Genomic DNA, 18,236 nt, shown 5'->3' with positions numbered 1-18,236 from the left:
CAGTGTGGATGTTGCCTGTAATCCATGGCTTCTGGTTGGGGTATGTATGTACGGTCACTGTGGGGACGACGTCATCGATGCACTTATTGATGAAGCCAATGACTGATGTGGTGTACTCCTCAATGCCATCCGAGGAATCCCGGAACATATCCCAGTCTGTGTTAGCAAAACAGTCCTGTAGCCTAGCATCTGCTTCACTTTTTTTTTAAATAGATTTAGTCACTGATGCTTCCTGCTTTAATTTTTGCTTGTAAGCAGGAATCAGGAGGATAGAATTATGGTCAGATTTGCCAAATGGAGGGCAAGGGAGATCAATGTATGCGTCTCTGTGTGTGGAGAAATATTGGCCCAGAGTTTTATTCTTCTCTGGTTGCACTTTTAACATGCTGATTGAAATTTTAAAACGGATTTAAGTTTTAAGTCCCCGGTTACTCGGAGCGCCGCCTCTGGGTGAGCGTTTTCTTGTTTGCTTATGGCAGGAATACAGCTCATTCAATTCTGTCTTAGTGCCAGCCTCGGGCTGTAGTGGTATGCAAACAGCTACGAAAAATACAGACGAAAACTCTCTCGGTAGATAGTGTGGTCTACATCTTATCATGAGGTACTCTACCTTAGGCGAGCAATAGCTCGAGACTTCCTTAGATATCGTGCACCAGCTGGTATTTAAAAAAATACACAGTCCGCCGCCCCTTGTCTTACCAGACGCCGCTGTTCTATCCTGCCGATGCAGTGTATAACCAGCCAGCTGTATGTTGATAGTGTCGTCGTTCAGCCACAACTCCGTGAAGCATAACATATTACAGTTTTGAATGTCCCGTTGGTAGTTTAATCTTCCTCGTAGGTTATCTATTTCATTGTCCAAAGATTGCACGTTTGCTAGCAGAATGGAAGGATGTGGGGGTTTATTCGATTGCCTACGAATTCTTAGAAGGCAGCCTGCCCTCCGGCCCCGTTTTTCTCCTCCTCCTCTTCACACAAATCACGGGAATCTGGGCCTGCTCCCGAGAAAGCAGTATATTGTTCGCATCAGACTCGTTAAATGAAAAAAAGGATTCTGCCAGTCCTTGGTGAGTAATCGCAGTCCTGATGTCCAGAAGTTATTTTCGGTCATAAGAGATGGTAGCGGCAACAATATGCACAAAATTTGTAAACAAATATCTTACAAATAATGCAAATAAACAATCAAAAAAACACAATCGGTTGGGGGGCACGTCTGCCTTCTTCTCCGTCGCCATTTTATGTATACATCATTTCCATGGTAATTATCCTTAGTGTGATGGCCTACCTGGCATTCTACACATTATCTCGCTTAAGTGGTGCAGTTAGTACGATATGCCGTTCGAAAATTATAGCATAGAATATACTGTATGTAAAAATGAATCCCTTTCAATATTCATAGTAGCATGAAGAGCTTTTATATATATTGACATGTATATCATGACGTTTATATGAAATGTACAATCTCAATTATATACAATACAATTCAAGTGGAAATAATAGCGAGAGTTATGCCTATTCCTTCCAAATTCCAAATAACAGCAGTTATAATAGTTTACTAGCTTCATCAGACACCTACTTCACCAGCAGTAAGACTGAAGTCCTAATTCTGTGCAGGAGATATAAACAAATTGAAAGCATTTTAAAATGTCATTTTTGCAACTCTCATGGAGCAATTTTGCAACTATTAATGACTCATGCATAATGATACACTTTTAAAGGCAAATATAATATGGAAATGAAACAACAGTCAATATGTTCAATAAAATGTGCTATGAATAAACTGTTAAAAGATTTGGAACATCCGCCAAACACGCTCTCTATATTCATGCTTTAGATTTCAGAACAGCATTTTGGAAACGGCAACACAAATTACATAACCAGAATAGTAGTGTTTTAATATAAGTTATAAAACACAATAACATATCATTTTGATCACCATTAAATATTAATATGCTGGCATTAAAGGATCATGTGTTTGTGTCTCAAATAGCATAATTTGTCTGATTCTCTGTAATAATGGTATGGGAATAATAATAATGCAAGTGGTTTCTTGCATCAAACAACACAACAACATTTTCAGTCACCTCCTTATCTGAAGTACAAGTGGATAAACAGGTTAATGGCAAGCCCTGCATGCTTGATGTCAAGCCCTGCAAGTCTGATGGAATGTAGGTCTACATTGAACACCACACATTGGATGCTACTGTAGGCTGAATGATAAAACAGTTATTTCCATGTTAAAATGTTATGGGGTACATTTTCTCCACTGTTTTTGAGCCACTCTGGTAGGCCTACATTATGAGCAAATAGCCATGGTAGCCTACATGGCCACTCTTACTTAAAGCTGGTATAGCCACAGTGTTCATAGTAAACGCGTGCTGGAAGTTGCACAGAACTACTTGTCTCTGTGCCATTATCAGTTAGGCAGGTATAACCATAAGTAATTGGTTTGTGAAAAGGCTAAAGGAAATGCTAATAGATTTTATAAGATCAGAACAAGAAAAGAAACATTGATTGACTCTTCACAAACCTCACCAATACCAGTGTGGTTTTAATAACTCCTCCAAAACCTCTACGCATTTTATATTTTATGCTTGAGGATATCCCTCCCCCATAGACGTACGCACACACACACACACACACACACACACACACACACACACACACACACACACACACACACACACACACACACACACACACACACACACACACACACACACACACACACACACACACACACACACACACACACACACACACAGCTGCAGTATGAATGGAAACCCTGGGTACCTACCAACCTCCGAAGCTATCACAGTGATGTTATGCCATGGCATGTCCTCCCGGTCCAGACTCTGGGTAGTCTTTATAACTCCGCTATCCATGTCGATGTTGAAATACTTATCGCTGTGCTCGCTGTGGTCGATGAAATACCTATTTTGAGAAAGGAGGCTTACATGAATACCGCATTTTCACAATCTAAGAAACATTTCAAGCAGACCTGAGGAAATGGGAAATGCATCACAATGCAAAAATAAATTACCCTTGAAGGGTTAATGTCAAACATATCCCTGTGTGCCATGGAGTCTACGGTCAACAGTGCAACGGGTTTGTTTCAGACACTACAGTGCTTGCATCCCAATGACACCCTATTCCCTATATACAGTACCTTGCAAAAGTATTCACCCCCTTGGCGTTTCTCCTATTTTGTTTCATTACAACCTGTGATTTAAATGTATTTTTATTTGGATTTCATGTCATGGACATACACAAAATAGTCCAAATTGGTGAAGTGAAATTAAAAAATGATACAAAATAAAAATCAGAGAAGTGGTGCGTGCATATGTATTCACCCCCTTTGCTATGAAGCCCCTAAATAAGATCTGGTGCAACCAATTACCTTCATAAGTCACTTAATTAGTTAAATAATTGTCACGCCCTGACCATATTAAAACTTCTTGTCAATAGGGGGGTCGCTGTTTTCACTTTGGAAAAAATCGTGCCCAAATTAAACGGCCTCGTACTCTGTTCTAGATCATACAATATGCATATTATTATTACTATTGGATAGAAAACACTCTGACGTTTCTAAAACTGTTTGAATTATATCTGTGAGTAAAACAGAACTCATTTGGCAGCAAACTTCCATACAGGAAGTGAAAAATCTGAAAACGAGGCTCTGTTTCAGGGCCTGCCTATTCAAATGGCTTTTATTTATCGATATGTATGCACTTCATACGCCTTCCACTAGATGTCAACAGGCAGTAGAAGGTTGAATGGGGTGTCTAGCTTGATCTGAGGCCGAATAAGAGCTTTTTTGGAGTGACAGGTCCGGTATTTCTTTGTCTTCCACGGCGCGCGGGGGAGCTCGACATTGTCTTCTGAAAAGCGTTCGGTATACACGGCTCTGATTTTATTTGATACATATGAGAAAAACATCATAAAGTAGGTTTTTTCAACCGAGTTTTATCAGTTTATTCAACGTTTAATGGGACTTTTGGAATTTTACGTTAGCTAACCACAATAGCCAAACACACAACCGCATATTTTCACCATGTTTCCACCGCATAGGTAGCTTTCACAAAACCGACAAAATAGAGATAAAATTAGTCACTAACCAAGAAACAACTTCATCAGATGACAGTCTTATAACATGTTATACAATACATTTATGTTTTGTTCGAAAATGTGCATATTTGAGGTATAAATCATAGTTTTACATTGCAACCACCATCAAAAATAGCACCAAAGCAGCCAGAATAATTACAGAGAGCAACATGAAATAAATAAATACTCATCATAAAACATTTATGAAAAATACATGGTGTACAGCAAATGAAAGATAAACATCTTGTGAATCCAGCCAATATTTCCGATCTTTTAAGTGTTTTACAGCGAAAACACAATATAGAATTATATTAGCTTACCACAATAGCCAAACACACAAACGCATTTATTCACCACAAAGGTAGCTTTCGCAAAAACCAGCAAAAGATATACAATTAATCACTAACCTTTGGACAACTTCATCAGATGTTATACAATACATTTATGTTTTGTTCGAAAATGTGCATATTTCTAGCTACAAATCCTGGTTATACATTGTGAATACGTAGCAACGTTTCACCAGAATCTCCTGAGATATTTTGGACACTCACCTAATCTGACCAAAGAACTCATCATAAACTTTACATAAAAATACTTGTTGTATGGCAAATGAAAGATACACTGGTTCTTAATGCAACCGCTGTGTTAGATTTTTTAAAATAACTTTAACATAACATACAGCTTGCGTTATTGTGAGACAGCACTCACCAACACGGCGGAAAATAGGAGTCAACATTTTACACAGAAATAAGAAATAACATCATAAATGTTTTCTTACTTTTGCTGAGCTTCCATCAGAATGTTGTACAAGGAGTCCTTGGTCCAGAATAAATTGTTGTTTGGTTTTAGAATGTCCATTTCTTCTGTCGAATTCGCGCCACAATGCTAGCCAAGGTTGCTAACATTCCCATCCTCTCTTGGCGCAAAGAACGGAAAACTCCAAAAGTCCCAATAAACGTTGAATAAACTGATAAAACTATATTGAAAAAACCTACTTTATGATGTTATTATCATATGTATCAAATAAAATCAGAGCCGGAGATATTCGCCGTGTATACCGAACGCTTTTCAGAAGACAATGTCGAGCTCCCCAGCGCGTCTTCGAAGACAAAGAAATACCGGACCTGTCACTCCAAAAGCTCTTATTCGACCTCAGATCAAGCTAGACACCCCATTCCACCTTCCACTGCCTGTTAACATCTAGTGGAAGGCGTATGAAGTGCATACATATCGATAAATAAAAGCCAGTTGAATAGGCAGGCCCTTAAACAGAACCTCGTTTTCCGATTTTTCACTTCCTGTATGGAAGTTTGCTGCCAAATGAGTTCTGTTTTACTCACAGATATAATTCAAACAGTTTTAGGAACTTCACAGTGTTTTCTATCCAATAGTAATAATAATATGCATATTGTATGATCTAGAATAGAGTACGAGGCAGTTTAATTTGGGCACGATTTTTTCCAAAGTGAAAACAGCGCCCCCCTATTGACAAGACGTTAAAGATTGATGTACACCAGTGGAACCCATCCAACTTGAAGGAGCTGGAGCAGTTTTGCCTTGAAGAATGAGCAAAAACCCAGTGGCTAGATGTGCCAAGCTTATAGAGACATACCCCAAGAGACTTGCAGCTATAATTGCTGCAAAAGGTGGCTCTACAAAGTATTTTCTTTGGGGGGTGAATAGTTATGCACGCTCAAGTTTTCATTTTTTTTGTCTTATTTGTTGTTTGTTTCACAATACATTTTTTTGCATCTTCATGGTGGTAGGCATGTTGTTTAAATCAAATGATACAAATCCCCCAAAAATCTATTTTAATTCCAGGTTGTAAGGCAACAAAATAGGAAAATTGGCAAGGGGGGTGAATACTTTCGCAAGCCACTGTAGTGCCGTACTTTTGAACAAAGTAGTGCGCTATATAGGGAATAGGGTGCCATTTGGGATTCAGTCAGTCAATGGGTTTGTTCAGGACACTAATGTTGAAGACTCACTGAAACTGGTCAACAGCAATTATCCAGGGCTCTTTAACGAGAGGAATGTTTTGTGTAATAATGTTTATATGTGTGATAGTAACATTGTATTAATGGGCCTCCACTGGTTCTCCACAGTCTTTACTAAGTCATTAAATTGCATCAGAAGATGTCTTGAATAGAGAACAAGAACTTTGTTCATGTATGCTTATGTTCCTTTTAAAAGACTGTTATTATGAATGAAATGAACACTGAATGTGTGGTTGGTAATTTATCTTTTAAGTTCCATTTGCACTACTAATTCAGTAATGGTTCTCAGTAATAATATATGTTGGCCATTTTCTATTGTCAACATTCGCTAATGACCTATGCTCCTTGTATGAGACAAGTGTTTAGGTCAAGTGAGTCAAGCATAGAGCTTTATAAAAAATATGTTAGTACAGTAAAGAAGACCATCTACACAGTGCACTACAAGTATGACTCGGGTTATTAAATGTCTCACTTTCAGAGGGACATGAAACTGTCAGAACAAACCAGACTACTGGCGTTGTTACCTTGTATCTTAAAGAAACATAGCTAAAACATGAGGCAAAAGCAACATCAGCGATCAAAGAGAAAGAGACTGCTATCTGCCCCTACTGCATTTTTACACATGCCATCCGTCAACCACCAACACAAGGAATATTCTTCTGTGGCATTGTTGTTTTTTTCTATCTTTTATTTTTCCAAGTTCAAATGGATGTCATCCAAACATTTCCCATTTTCTCTTTCTGTCTGGTGGAGAACAGTGAGAGAGCTGTAAGACTGAATGAGGGGGAGGTATCCCACCAAGACCCTTTCATATGTAGATTTCCCTTTTGTTTACCACAAATCCCTTTAAAATATCTTAAGATTCTTATGTTGAATCAACCATTCTTATTATTTATTTTTAGACTGTCTGTGCCTCTATCTCCTTGAAAATGTATTATAGATACATATTTCTTCATAAATGGGCAGAGCTTGTCTTTTGCAGATATGGCGGAAAGAGATATGGGCACAATAACACGTGAAGTGACTGAGGTTCAGTGCTTAATGCAGTTGAAGAATTCCCTAAGCCCCATATTCACCAAACCAAGATCTTGTATCATGTAATAGGGACTATTAGATTGCAATCTATTGGTGTATGGGTAATATATCTGATATGAGTTTATGACAACTCCCTCTTCATTTCTTGAAATGCGAAAATTAATTTAAGGTTTTTAGAGGCTGAATGACCTTAAGCTTTTAGACATGATAGTGGGTGCAGAGGCAGTTTTTTTTTTGGGGGGGGGGTTATTATAATGTCTTAGGGCACCTGAATAGATGTATATGTATGTAAACAGTTGTACTAACAGTGCATGATGTCTGTACATGTAAAGTATAAATTATCTCGTAAAACATAACAGAGTGCACACAGTATACTGATAGTGTTAGCAGATCCTGCCCTATCCAGGATTCAGATGCAGTGCACTGGTCAAACGTAGTCCACTATATAGGGAATAGGGTGTCATTTGGGATGCTAAAGAGAATACATTGGCTCCAAGCTCTTACCTGACATGACTGTTTTTGCTGTCTGGATCCCTGGCAGTTACAGCCCCCACCTCTCTACCAATCCGAGCGTTTTCATAAACATCCATGATGTAATAGTCCATAGAGAAAACAGGCGGTTCGTCCACATCTCCCACAGTGATCTTTAGGGTGGCAGTATCTTTGAAAGGACCAAGGTAGGAAAAAAGAGGCTCCAAGTGGCTATTCACTCCCTCAATTTGAAGGGTGTAGGTTTTCTTCCTCTCGTAGTTCAGTGGCTGCAGGAAAAAGGCACAAGGAAAACATGCAGGATTAGGAACAGACTTCATTCCACTTGTGTACCATGTAATTACAATGCAAGTAGCCTACTAAAGTACTATATAAAATGTTAATATATTTTTCTTACAAAAATATTAACAGCATTATTACACAGGTATAGAGCATCTACTCTCTTCTCCCAGTGTGCACTGTGGATTTTTACAATGGTGGTAACTTCCTCCAACCAATCCTTACACCAATCCTATGTTGTTATATCGTTAAAGGTGAGTGTGCAAGTGCAAATGGTTGAACATCTTCCTTAAAGTGATTCAACGGGATCTTATAAAGGATTGGTTTGCTATTTTTTAACCAAATCTCTATTTTGTATGAAAATGGCATGTTATAGAAGGTTCGAGACACTTTTTTAGCGACACATTTCCATGGGTGCTTTCCATTGTGGTGATACGAGTAACGAGAAAGCACGTGCATGTTCGCACACGGAAATGTATTGTTCGAGTCCAACAAAATGAAACAGAACGTTACAGATAGAGTTCGGAATTACACAATTTCATGCGTACAACATCTGAAGACCTGCATCCCTATATTGAGAGCTTTGCTTTGAGGAAGTCTATTGTGGGTGGGGTAAGTTTCTCAAAAGTCCTTTTAAGAACTTACAAAATCGTAACATATCATACAAATTAAAACAACAAAACAAATATATGTGTGTATATATATATATATATATCACATGAAATGGATGATGTCGTACACAATTGTGCACAATTTTCCGGGGACCCGTTTTGGCTTGTGAGCGCTACTTTCAAAACTACTGGCTGAAATCATACAAAACCTTAATACTCTGTCGTTTACCTTCTTGAGGCTGATGATTCCCTCCCTGGTGTCCCTGTCAGTGTTGATGGAGAACATGGCTGCTCCTTCTGAGTTGATGATGCTGTACTTGATCTCTGCATTGACGCCAAGGTCCTCGTCATTGGCTTTTATCTTCCCCACTGGCTTGCCAACCTGGGCCGACTCAGGGACGTACAGCTGGTAATTTTCTGTTGATCATGAGCATAACAATACAGCCATGTAGAAAAAGCTTAACATCACTAGTTGGTGACATATTTTGGGCTGATTGTCCAAATGATTATGTTTTTAGCTGTGTCACCCTGAAATGACTTCACAGATGCCCCTTGAATTGCTACTTAATGCCCTTTGAAATCATGTCGGAATGCTTGACTCGACATTTAGACCTGAAATGTGTCTGAGGGCACTTTAATAGTGTTGACTTTAACTCTTACAAACTTGGACTGATTGAACTATAACTGTACAGATGTTCAGTGTTCTTACAGCAACATAACATTAAATTGTTCAAGCTATTTTTTTGTTGTTGCCTGCATGGCATTTGATGAGGTCCATTTTGAAACCAAATGTCATATAAGTATTTGATTATTATTACATGATAGGATAGAAGAAAAAAAAACATTAAAATCATGATTCATAATTGGTGCGATTTTAGTCAATGCTATGCTCATCTAACTAATGTCTTTTGAACATCTGTTATATATTAATTAAAGATGGAGCCTACTGACAGTCAATTAAAGCTGATGAGTTTCTATGTTGAAGCTCTATCTATATGAGTGAGGAGGAGTATATCATGATTATTCTATAGATAGATGAGAACACTCCATTTATAATTGGCCTACTAAAAATACTCTCAAATGGATCTTGTGCCAGTCACGAGAAGAGCCTCTGAGAAGCACTGCTGTTTATCAAACAGTGATTAGTATTTAGCAGAAATAGATAGTAGATGTCTTAGATATCGTTAAGCCTTGAAATCCAAGTGATATGGAGTAACTGGGCCACGCAAATGGTGGGAAACATTGCAGATATAAATTATACAAATAGTCTGATGTGATTCCTTATTCCAGATGTGAGAGTGGCATGTTTGTTTTATTTCTCTCTGAATGTTACACACCGTTTTGCCTGCTGAATGCAGCCAGGGTGTCTATACTCACTTTGCGGGAACTTGGGAGGGTTGTCGTTGACGTCGGTGAGGGTGATGTTGATAGTGGTGGACCCCGAAAGTCCTCCAACTGATCCTGCCATGTCTTTGGCTTGAATGACTACAGCATAGTGTTCTCTCGCCTCCCGGTCCATGTTGGCTAAGGCAGTCCTGATGACTCCTGGACATGGAGAAAAGAATATAAGAATAGCAATATTACTACTGTACTATATGAATACCAATGTTACTATTGTACTATTCGGCTAAGGACATACAGTTTAGAACTAAAGCCATCCTGGACAGGGGGAGAAGAATAGCGAAGTACCTCTGTTACCAATGAATACCAATGTTTCTACTGTACTGCATGGCTAATTGATGACTCCTGGACAGAGGGAGAAGAATAGAGGAATTCAAATGTTACTATGAATATCTATGTTAGTACAGTGTGAATACCAATGTCAGTATTGACTACCAATGTTTTTTTCTGTATGAATAGAGATTCTTAGAGTCACTTGACTTGAATATATAAAAGAATAAATTCTTGAGATTATTATGGTATTCCTCTTGTTATTTGGGTAAAAGTGACAATTGAAAAAACAGAAGCAGTAATGACCTTAGGCTCTTTACTTTACAGTAACTAATAATGCAAGGTTGGAAAATACAGGTAACTGCCAAACTAATGGAAGCACTTGAGTAAATGAGGGAGCCAAAGTATATTGAAAGCAGCTGCTCCCACACAGGTGTGGTTCCTGAGTTAATTAAACAATAAAAATCCCATCATGCTTAGGGTGATGTGAAAAAATGCTGGGCAAGCCATTATTTTGGCCATTATTTTTGCTTCCATGGCTATGCCGCCATAAAATGACCATGCCTGCATCCACAGGGCACGGGTGGTTTGAATGGTTTGATGAGCATAAAAACGAGGTAAACCATATGTCATGGCCGTCTTAGTCACCAGATCTCAACCCAAATGAACACTTATGGGAGATTCTGGAGCGGCTCCGGAGACAGCATTTTCCACCACCATCAACAACAAAAAACTAATTATGGATTTTACTGTGGAAGAAATTAGAGGTTGACCGATTAATCGGAATGGCCGATTAATTAGGGCCGATTTCAAGTAAAAAAAAAGAAGATTTTTATTGATGTATTAAGTTAATATACGTGTTCATTCAGTATTGTTGTAATTGTCATTATTACAAATAAATGTAAAAAAATCGGCCGATTAATCGGTATCGTCTTTTTTTGGTCCTCCAATAATCGGTATCGGAGTTGAAAAATCATAATCGGTCGACCTCTAGAAGAAATGTCTCACATCCCTCCAATAGAGTTCCAGACACTTGTAGCATCTATGTCAAGGTGCATTGAAGCTGTTCTGACTCGTGATGGCCCAACACCCTATTCCTTGTAGATTCGGAGGGGAGAAAGTTGTGGTGTATAAGTTATTAAAGCAATGTGCCATTACTGTCTAGGCCAGAATTTGGATTCTCACAAGGGCCTTGTGAGAAATAATCGTTCAGTTTGACAGTTTAAATAAAAGATGCATAACATAAAAATAGGCTGCTCCAACATCCTTTCGACCTTGATTGTCCAAATGTTTCATTGCCAAGGTTAGCCTTTCTACACTTTCCAATATATTTCAAATGACTATGCAACCTTGGTAAGGCAGAGAATGCAGCCTTCCCCAAAGAACCCATTCAATCATGTTTATCACTATAATAATGCAGGATATAGCTCCATGAACTTTCTACTAGGGTTAAACATAGATATTCTGAATCAATGCATAGTACAGTACAGTACATACAGTATAGTACAAAAGGAAGTTCATGTCACTGTTCAAATTGCGTAAATTACCCAGTGCTCAATGCAATGTAATTGATTCCATGCCAGTTGAAGCTTGTACTGATATTTCATTCCCACACATTGTAAAGTAAAGAATATACACAATCTGGTCATGATTAGTATGTGTGTGAGGGGATTAAAGTGCCCCACTCTCTCGCCCCGCTGTACACTGAAACCAGATCAAGGACTGGGATTTAATATGTGTTGCCTGTTACTTCAGTTCTCAGTCTCAATCTCTCTCACTCTCTTACTCTCTCTCTCTCCCAGAGGCAAAACCCTTGAGCAACTGGTGAACTTGTATTCCTGTGAACCTTTGTGTGAACTGACTCTAACAGCAATCTACAGAAAACAGCAGGGTCTCGGCTGTGATGTCTATAATATAGAATATAATAATGACATAGTAGTTGGTATAGTCGGTAGCTGTGATAATAAAAAAAAACGAGTACACACACACACTTCTCTTCAGTAGCAATCAGTCCATTTCGTATCTTGATCAATATTTTTACAAGGTTATAGAAAAGATCAGTGGTCGCATTGTGCGATTTGATCTGTACAAGGCCCCTTGAAAAATATGTCAATTTTTGTGTGTGAGTTTGCAGGATATAGGTTGTTTACTTTTCGCAAAATCAGGAACGTTCCAGGAGACAGTTGTTAATTTCTCTGTATAAAAGTGCAGTTTGTCTTGTTTTCCTATTTTCTTACTCAAATACTTGCTTCATTTGTAAGGTAGTTTCTGCATGTGTGAAAATCCTTGAAGTAGCACACAAACAAAATGAAGGTGTGGGGTTACAATCTTCTCAGTTTCAAGCCCACCGTTGCCATCAAATCAATACATATTCTTGTGGACAAGAAATGGGAAGCCTAAATGACTTGTACTATTATGTGTATATCCCAATGTACAGTATTTGCAATATGGATGTAATAGTACTGAACAAAATGTGTCTATTTGATTTTGGTAGGAGAGAGATATTGTATCAAGAATCAAGGACCTATCAACGACATATCCTATCTGTTTGAAAAGAAAGTTTAACTTGTTATGGCTGCAGGGGGCGTATTGAAAAACTGGAAATATGTGGCCATTTTCAAACGGCCTCTTAATCAATTTTTGCTCGTACAATATGCATATTATTATTACTATTGGATAGAAAACAGTCTCTAGTTTCTAAAACCGTTTTAATTATTTCTCTAAGTGGAACAGAAGTCTTTTTACAGCCCATTTCCTATCCGGAAGTGAGATTTCCAAAATCGATGTCTCTCTTCAAGAGCTTGTCTATAAAAGGGCATGTCACTTAAGACTGTAGAAACACGTCATACGCCTTCCTCTGGGTGTCATGCGGAAGTGAGAGCAGAAATGACTTGATTATCTCGTCCTGGGATTGAACACAACCTCTTGGAGTGAGACTTGCGCACTTTATTTTTTTTTCTGGGCGCGAAGTAGGACCTGGACTCGGCTTCTGGAAAACACTCGTTAAAGGTGAATATGATCTCTGGCTTCGATTTTATTTGATACATGTCACAATATCATCCTAAAGTATGTTTTTTCAATATAGTTTCATTATATTATTGAAATTTATTCTGGACTTTAGACGTGATGCGACGCAAGAATTTTGTCAAGATGGAGAGGTTAGCGCCGCACTGCCAGTGTGCTTGCTAATTCAAGAGGGAAATCGTTCGTTCTGGATCGAAATAAAGACGTTTCTGAACAAAGGACCCCTTGGAGAACATTCTGATGGAAGATCAACAAAGATAAGGACCCAATTTGGGATGCTTTTTCATATATCTGTCGAACTGTGCTATGCTACCGTTTGACTAGAATCAATGCTGCTGTGTGCTAGCTATTGTAGTAAGCTAATATAACGATATATTGTGTTTTCGCTGTAAAACACTTCAAAAATCGGAAATATTGGCTCTATTCACAAGATCTTTGTCTTTCATTAGCTATCCACCATATATTTTTCTGAAATGTTTTATGATGTGTAATTAGTAGTTGACGTTGGTGTCTGTATTTTCTCTGGCTACTCCCGTGCGATTTCTGACTGTAGCTATGATGGTAGCAGTAATGTAAAACTGATCTATAGCTAAAATATGCAAATTTTTTGAACAAAACATAGATTTATTGTGTAACATGTTATAGGACTGTCATCTGAGGTAGTTTTTTCTAGGTTATTTAGGTTGGTTCTAGGTTAGTTAGGTTGGCTTGTGCATGCTACTTGCATCCTACTTGTGCTGTGAAAAATGTCTGTCCTCTTTTTTATTTGGTGGTGAGCTAACATAAATATATGTGGTGTTTTCTCTGTAAAATGTTGGCTGGATTGACAAGATGTTTATCTTTCAAATGCTGTATTGGACTTGTTAATGTGTGAAAGTTAAATATTTAAAAAAATAGATTTTGAATTTCGCGCCCTGCACTTGAGCTGGATGTTGCCATAGGTGTACCGGCGTCGGGCTGCAGCCATAACAGGTTAATGAAGTTTGTTGTTTTCCATTACTGGTCCTACTGGACATTGTTGATCTATAAACAAATCTTATTATCTTGTATGGTGATTGGTTTCAAAGCCATCTTTACATTATCCTGCTGGGTATAGTTCATCTATAGATAAACCTGATTCTCTTGTATCCTTATTCTCTTGTTTTCTTAGAATACGCTGATCGGATTCTAAGAACAAAGCCATAATTAGATTCTATCATGAGCCTAATTTCCGGTTTGGACAAAAGAGGCAATGCTATTATCTATTTTCTTACAGACATTATCTCCTCTCTCTCTCTTCAGGAGGATGCTATAGGCAGAAGCTAGTCCAATCCACTTGTCTTGGGCAGAATAACCACTATAAATGGGTTAAGGAGCGATGCAGCAAACACTATTACCTTCCAGGGGATTTGAGAGGTTAGGTTACATATCAAAAGTGCGTCCCAAATAACACCATGTTCCCTACATAGTGCACTACTTATGACGAGAGCCATATGGGCCCTGGTCAAAAGTAGTGCACTATATAGGGGATATGGTGCCATTTGGGACGGAGCCATCATCTGTCACCCAGGAGAACAGATAAAGTAGTCCAGTTGTCTGTACTCTCGGATCCTGTCCAGCTGTTCTCCACACTACAGTAGTCTTCCATCTCACAGCAGAGATAGATGGCTTTTAGCATACAATAAGAGTATGCTGTGCTGGCCGGCCAATAGCTTTGACAAAACAAAAAAATATCACAACAGGGAGGCCTCGTGAATGTCAAAGTATACAGGAGTCAGTCATGTGTCTGTCTATCACATGGCATAGGCTACCATAGTCGGCATAACACACATTCCATACGTTGATATATCTTGTGCATTGTTCAAGATTGTCTGGAATCTGGAAAGAATTTAACCTTTCAAAACTTATTCCATGAATAGCTGCGTAAGTAAACTCGATAGGAAAGGAATGCATGCTTGATTTCACCTTAGCCCATACAGTACTCGTGCATGAAATAACCGCAACCTTTACTGTTCATTCATTTTAAAATTCCTCAGATATGAGATATTCCAAGACATACTGTATGTCCCAAATTGCACTTTATTCCCTATTTAGTGCACTACTTTTGACAAGAGCATATAGGGCTCGGGTCAAAATTTGTGCACTATATAGGGAATAGGGTGTCATTTGAGACATAGCCTAAGACGTTTACCTGGCATACCATACATGCAGTACATTGGTGGGTCTGTATAGGCCATTGAGGTTCCAAGATATTAACTGGAGCCATGGCATTACTTAAGCCTGGCTCCCAAAGAAGCAGAAGACCTTGGCACACGGCCACACTTTCCATTAAAACAACACAAAGACGGAGGATCTGACCTTTACGGTTGCTTATTCCTGCTTTACTCACAAAGGCACATCGCTCCAGAGCAATCACTCACTGAGCATTGTTTATGAACAATGAGCACAGCCCTACTAAGAAGTATAAAATGTGTTTTGGCTCTGGATATTCTGCACTCTTCCGTCTACAGTGCCTACAGAAAGTCTTTACACCCCTTACATTTTTCCACATTTTGTTGTGTTACAAAGCCTGATTCAAATTGATTTAATTGTAATCTACACAAAACACTGTAAGGTCAAAGTGTATTTATTTATTTTACATTTATTAAACATGCATGAAAAAACAACACTAATATACACTGAGTATACAAAACATCAAAAATACCTGCTCTTTCCATGACATAGACTGACCAGGTGAATCCAGGTGAAAGCTATTGATCCTTTATTGATGTCACCTGTTAAATTCACTTCAAGCAGTGCAGATGAAGGGGAGGAGACAGGTTAAAGAAATACTTTTAAGCCTTGAGACAATAGAGACATGCATTGTGTCTGTGTGTCATTCAGAGGGTGAATGGCAAGACACAAATTGTAAGTGCCTTTTAACAGGGTACGGTAGTAGGTGCCAGGCGCACCGGTTTTTGCTAAGAACTGCAATGCTGCTGGATTTTTCACGATCAACAGTTTCCAAGGGGTATCAAGAATGGTCCACCACCCAAAGGACATCCAGTCAACTTGACACAACTGTGGGAAGCATTGGAGTAAGCATTGGCCAGCATCCCTGTGGAACACTTTTTATACCTTGTAGAGTCCATGCCTGACGAATTGAGGATGTTCTGAGGGCAAAAGGGGGAGTGTGGGTGGTGTTCATAATGTTTGGTATACTCAGTGTATCTTGATTAGATAAGTATTCATCCCCTTAGACAGTACTGCTGCCAACATACTGACTCAAATCTCTAGCCACTTTAATAATAAAAAATTGGATGTAATAAATGTGTCACTTTAAACAATGCCACTTTATATAATGTTTACATACCCTACATTACTCATCTCATATGTATATACTGTACTCTATACCATCTACTGCATCTTGCCTATGCCATTCGGCCATCGCTCATCCATATATTTATATGTACATATTCTTATTCATTCCTTTACACTTGTGTGTATAAGGTAGTTGTTGTGAAACTGTTAGATTACTTTTTAGATATTACTGCACGGTCGGAACTAGAAGCACAAGCATTTCGCTACACTCGCATTAACATCTGCTAACCATGTGTATGTGACCAATACATTTTATTTGATGTTAGAAACACCTTTGGCAGTGATTACTGCTGTGAGTGTTTTGGGGTAAGTCTTGCACACCTGAATAATACAATATTTGCCCATTATTCTTAAAAACATTATTCAAGCTCTGTCAAGTTGGTTGTTGCTAGCAAATTTTCAAGCCAATTTAACCCTTGTTTGGGTCTGTGGGACCCATTTTCAATGTTTACTGAAATAAAAATTATTAATTGAAAAAAAAATTAAACCTGAGACCCATTGGCCTTGGCTCATTTTGTCAGAAGGTAGGTGTAGCTGGTGCATGAAGTCAGGCGCAGGAGAGCAGAATGAGTGAGCAACGTACTTTACTCAAAATAGAAGGCACAAGGTAACAATACACTTGACCAACAATAAACGGTAATCAATTATGCACGGGTGAAAACAGCACCCGTCGACAACCAGCAATAACGTACCGAATGAACATGGAAACAATCACGCACAAAAACATGGGGGAAACAGAGGGTTACATACATGAACATGTAATTGGGGAATGAAACCAGGTGTGTAGAAAACAAAAACAAAACAAATGGAAAATGAAAAGTGGATCAGCGATGGCTAGAAGACCGGTGACGTCGACCGCCGAACGCCGCCCGAACAAGGAGGACTTCGGCGGAAGTCGTGACACATTTTCTGTGAAGAACATGTAAAGTAACACATTTTCATTGAGTGCACACTGCGCACCCCCCTACGAATGTATATTACATATGTGGTGTTCGGGTCCACTGGACCCGAGGGTAATAAAAGTGTGGAAAAGTGTGTTTTTAGGTGAAAACAAGTAAAAATGTATTTGTTTTGGCTGTGTGCCTTCACTCTGTCTTCTTCCTCCCTGTGCATGCTGTTTCAACATAGACAGGTTCTTGGGGCTGTCTCCCTACCTGTCTGCTTGTCTCCCGCTTTTCTCGCACTCTTTACCCTTTGTTGTGTGTGAAACTACACAATGTCTTGCGGGGAACCTGCGCAATGTTATTACAATACAATATTTCATACATTGTAAAAAATTCACAACAAATAAATAGCTTTGTATGTTTGGCTCCTTACACAATCAATCAGTTTGGCAAAATTAGTCTCTGCTCAGAGGGCCTTAGACATATTTTTTTGCAGAGAGAGAATTTAGTGTGGAAAGAGCATCTTCCACTTTGGAAGATTAAGAATTTTCCGAATATGAGGATCATGTCTCTGTCAATTTAGAGTCTGACCGTGAGTTGGAAGAAGAGGATGAGATTGACCTCAGCCAGCCCCAGGACCAGCCCATCAGCAGCCAGCTCATCAGAGGGCTGCAGGAGGAAAAATATGAATGTCAGTCAAAAAATAGAGGATGCAACCAGGGCCAACGCAGATGGCTGTTATTCATGTGCAGGACAAAGTCTTCTTTTGAACTGTTTATCCCAGACACCATCCCAAAAAA

The 18,236-nt window shown here is 38.8% G+C and overlaps 1 protein-coding gene across 3 annotated transcripts in view; it reads right to left on the bottom strand.

The window, feature by feature from the left end:
• Positions 1 to 18,236, bottom strand: part of LOC139532053 (cadherin-18-like) — a 382,969-nt gene that overhangs the window by 41,241 nt on the left and 323,492 nt on the right. For all 3 annotated transcript variants that reach the window (XM_071329163.1, XM_071329165.1, XM_071329164.1), the window contains 4 exons: positions 9,896 to 10,063; positions 8,748 to 8,935; positions 7,644 to 7,897; positions 2,798 to 2,934 (listed from right to left, as the gene is read on the bottom strand). In XM_071329163.1, coding sequence (XP_071185264.1) covers positions 2,798 to 2,934; positions 7,644 to 7,897; positions 8,748 to 8,935; positions 9,896 to 10,063 — 747 coding nt within the window. The remainder of the gene's footprint in view (positions 1 to 2,797; positions 2,935 to 7,643; positions 7,898 to 8,747; positions 8,936 to 9,895; positions 10,064 to 18,236) is intronic.

This window comes from Salvelinus alpinus, chromosome 10, assembly GCF_045679555.1.
Source record: "Salvelinus alpinus chromosome 10, SLU_Salpinus.1, whole genome shotgun sequence".
Classification (NCBI taxonomy): Eukaryota; Metazoa; Chordata; class Actinopteri; order Salmoniformes; family Salmonidae; genus Salvelinus; species Salvelinus alpinus.
Note: the sequence above shows the minus strand (reverse complement) of the source record. Positions and strands in the feature narration are given on the sequence as shown.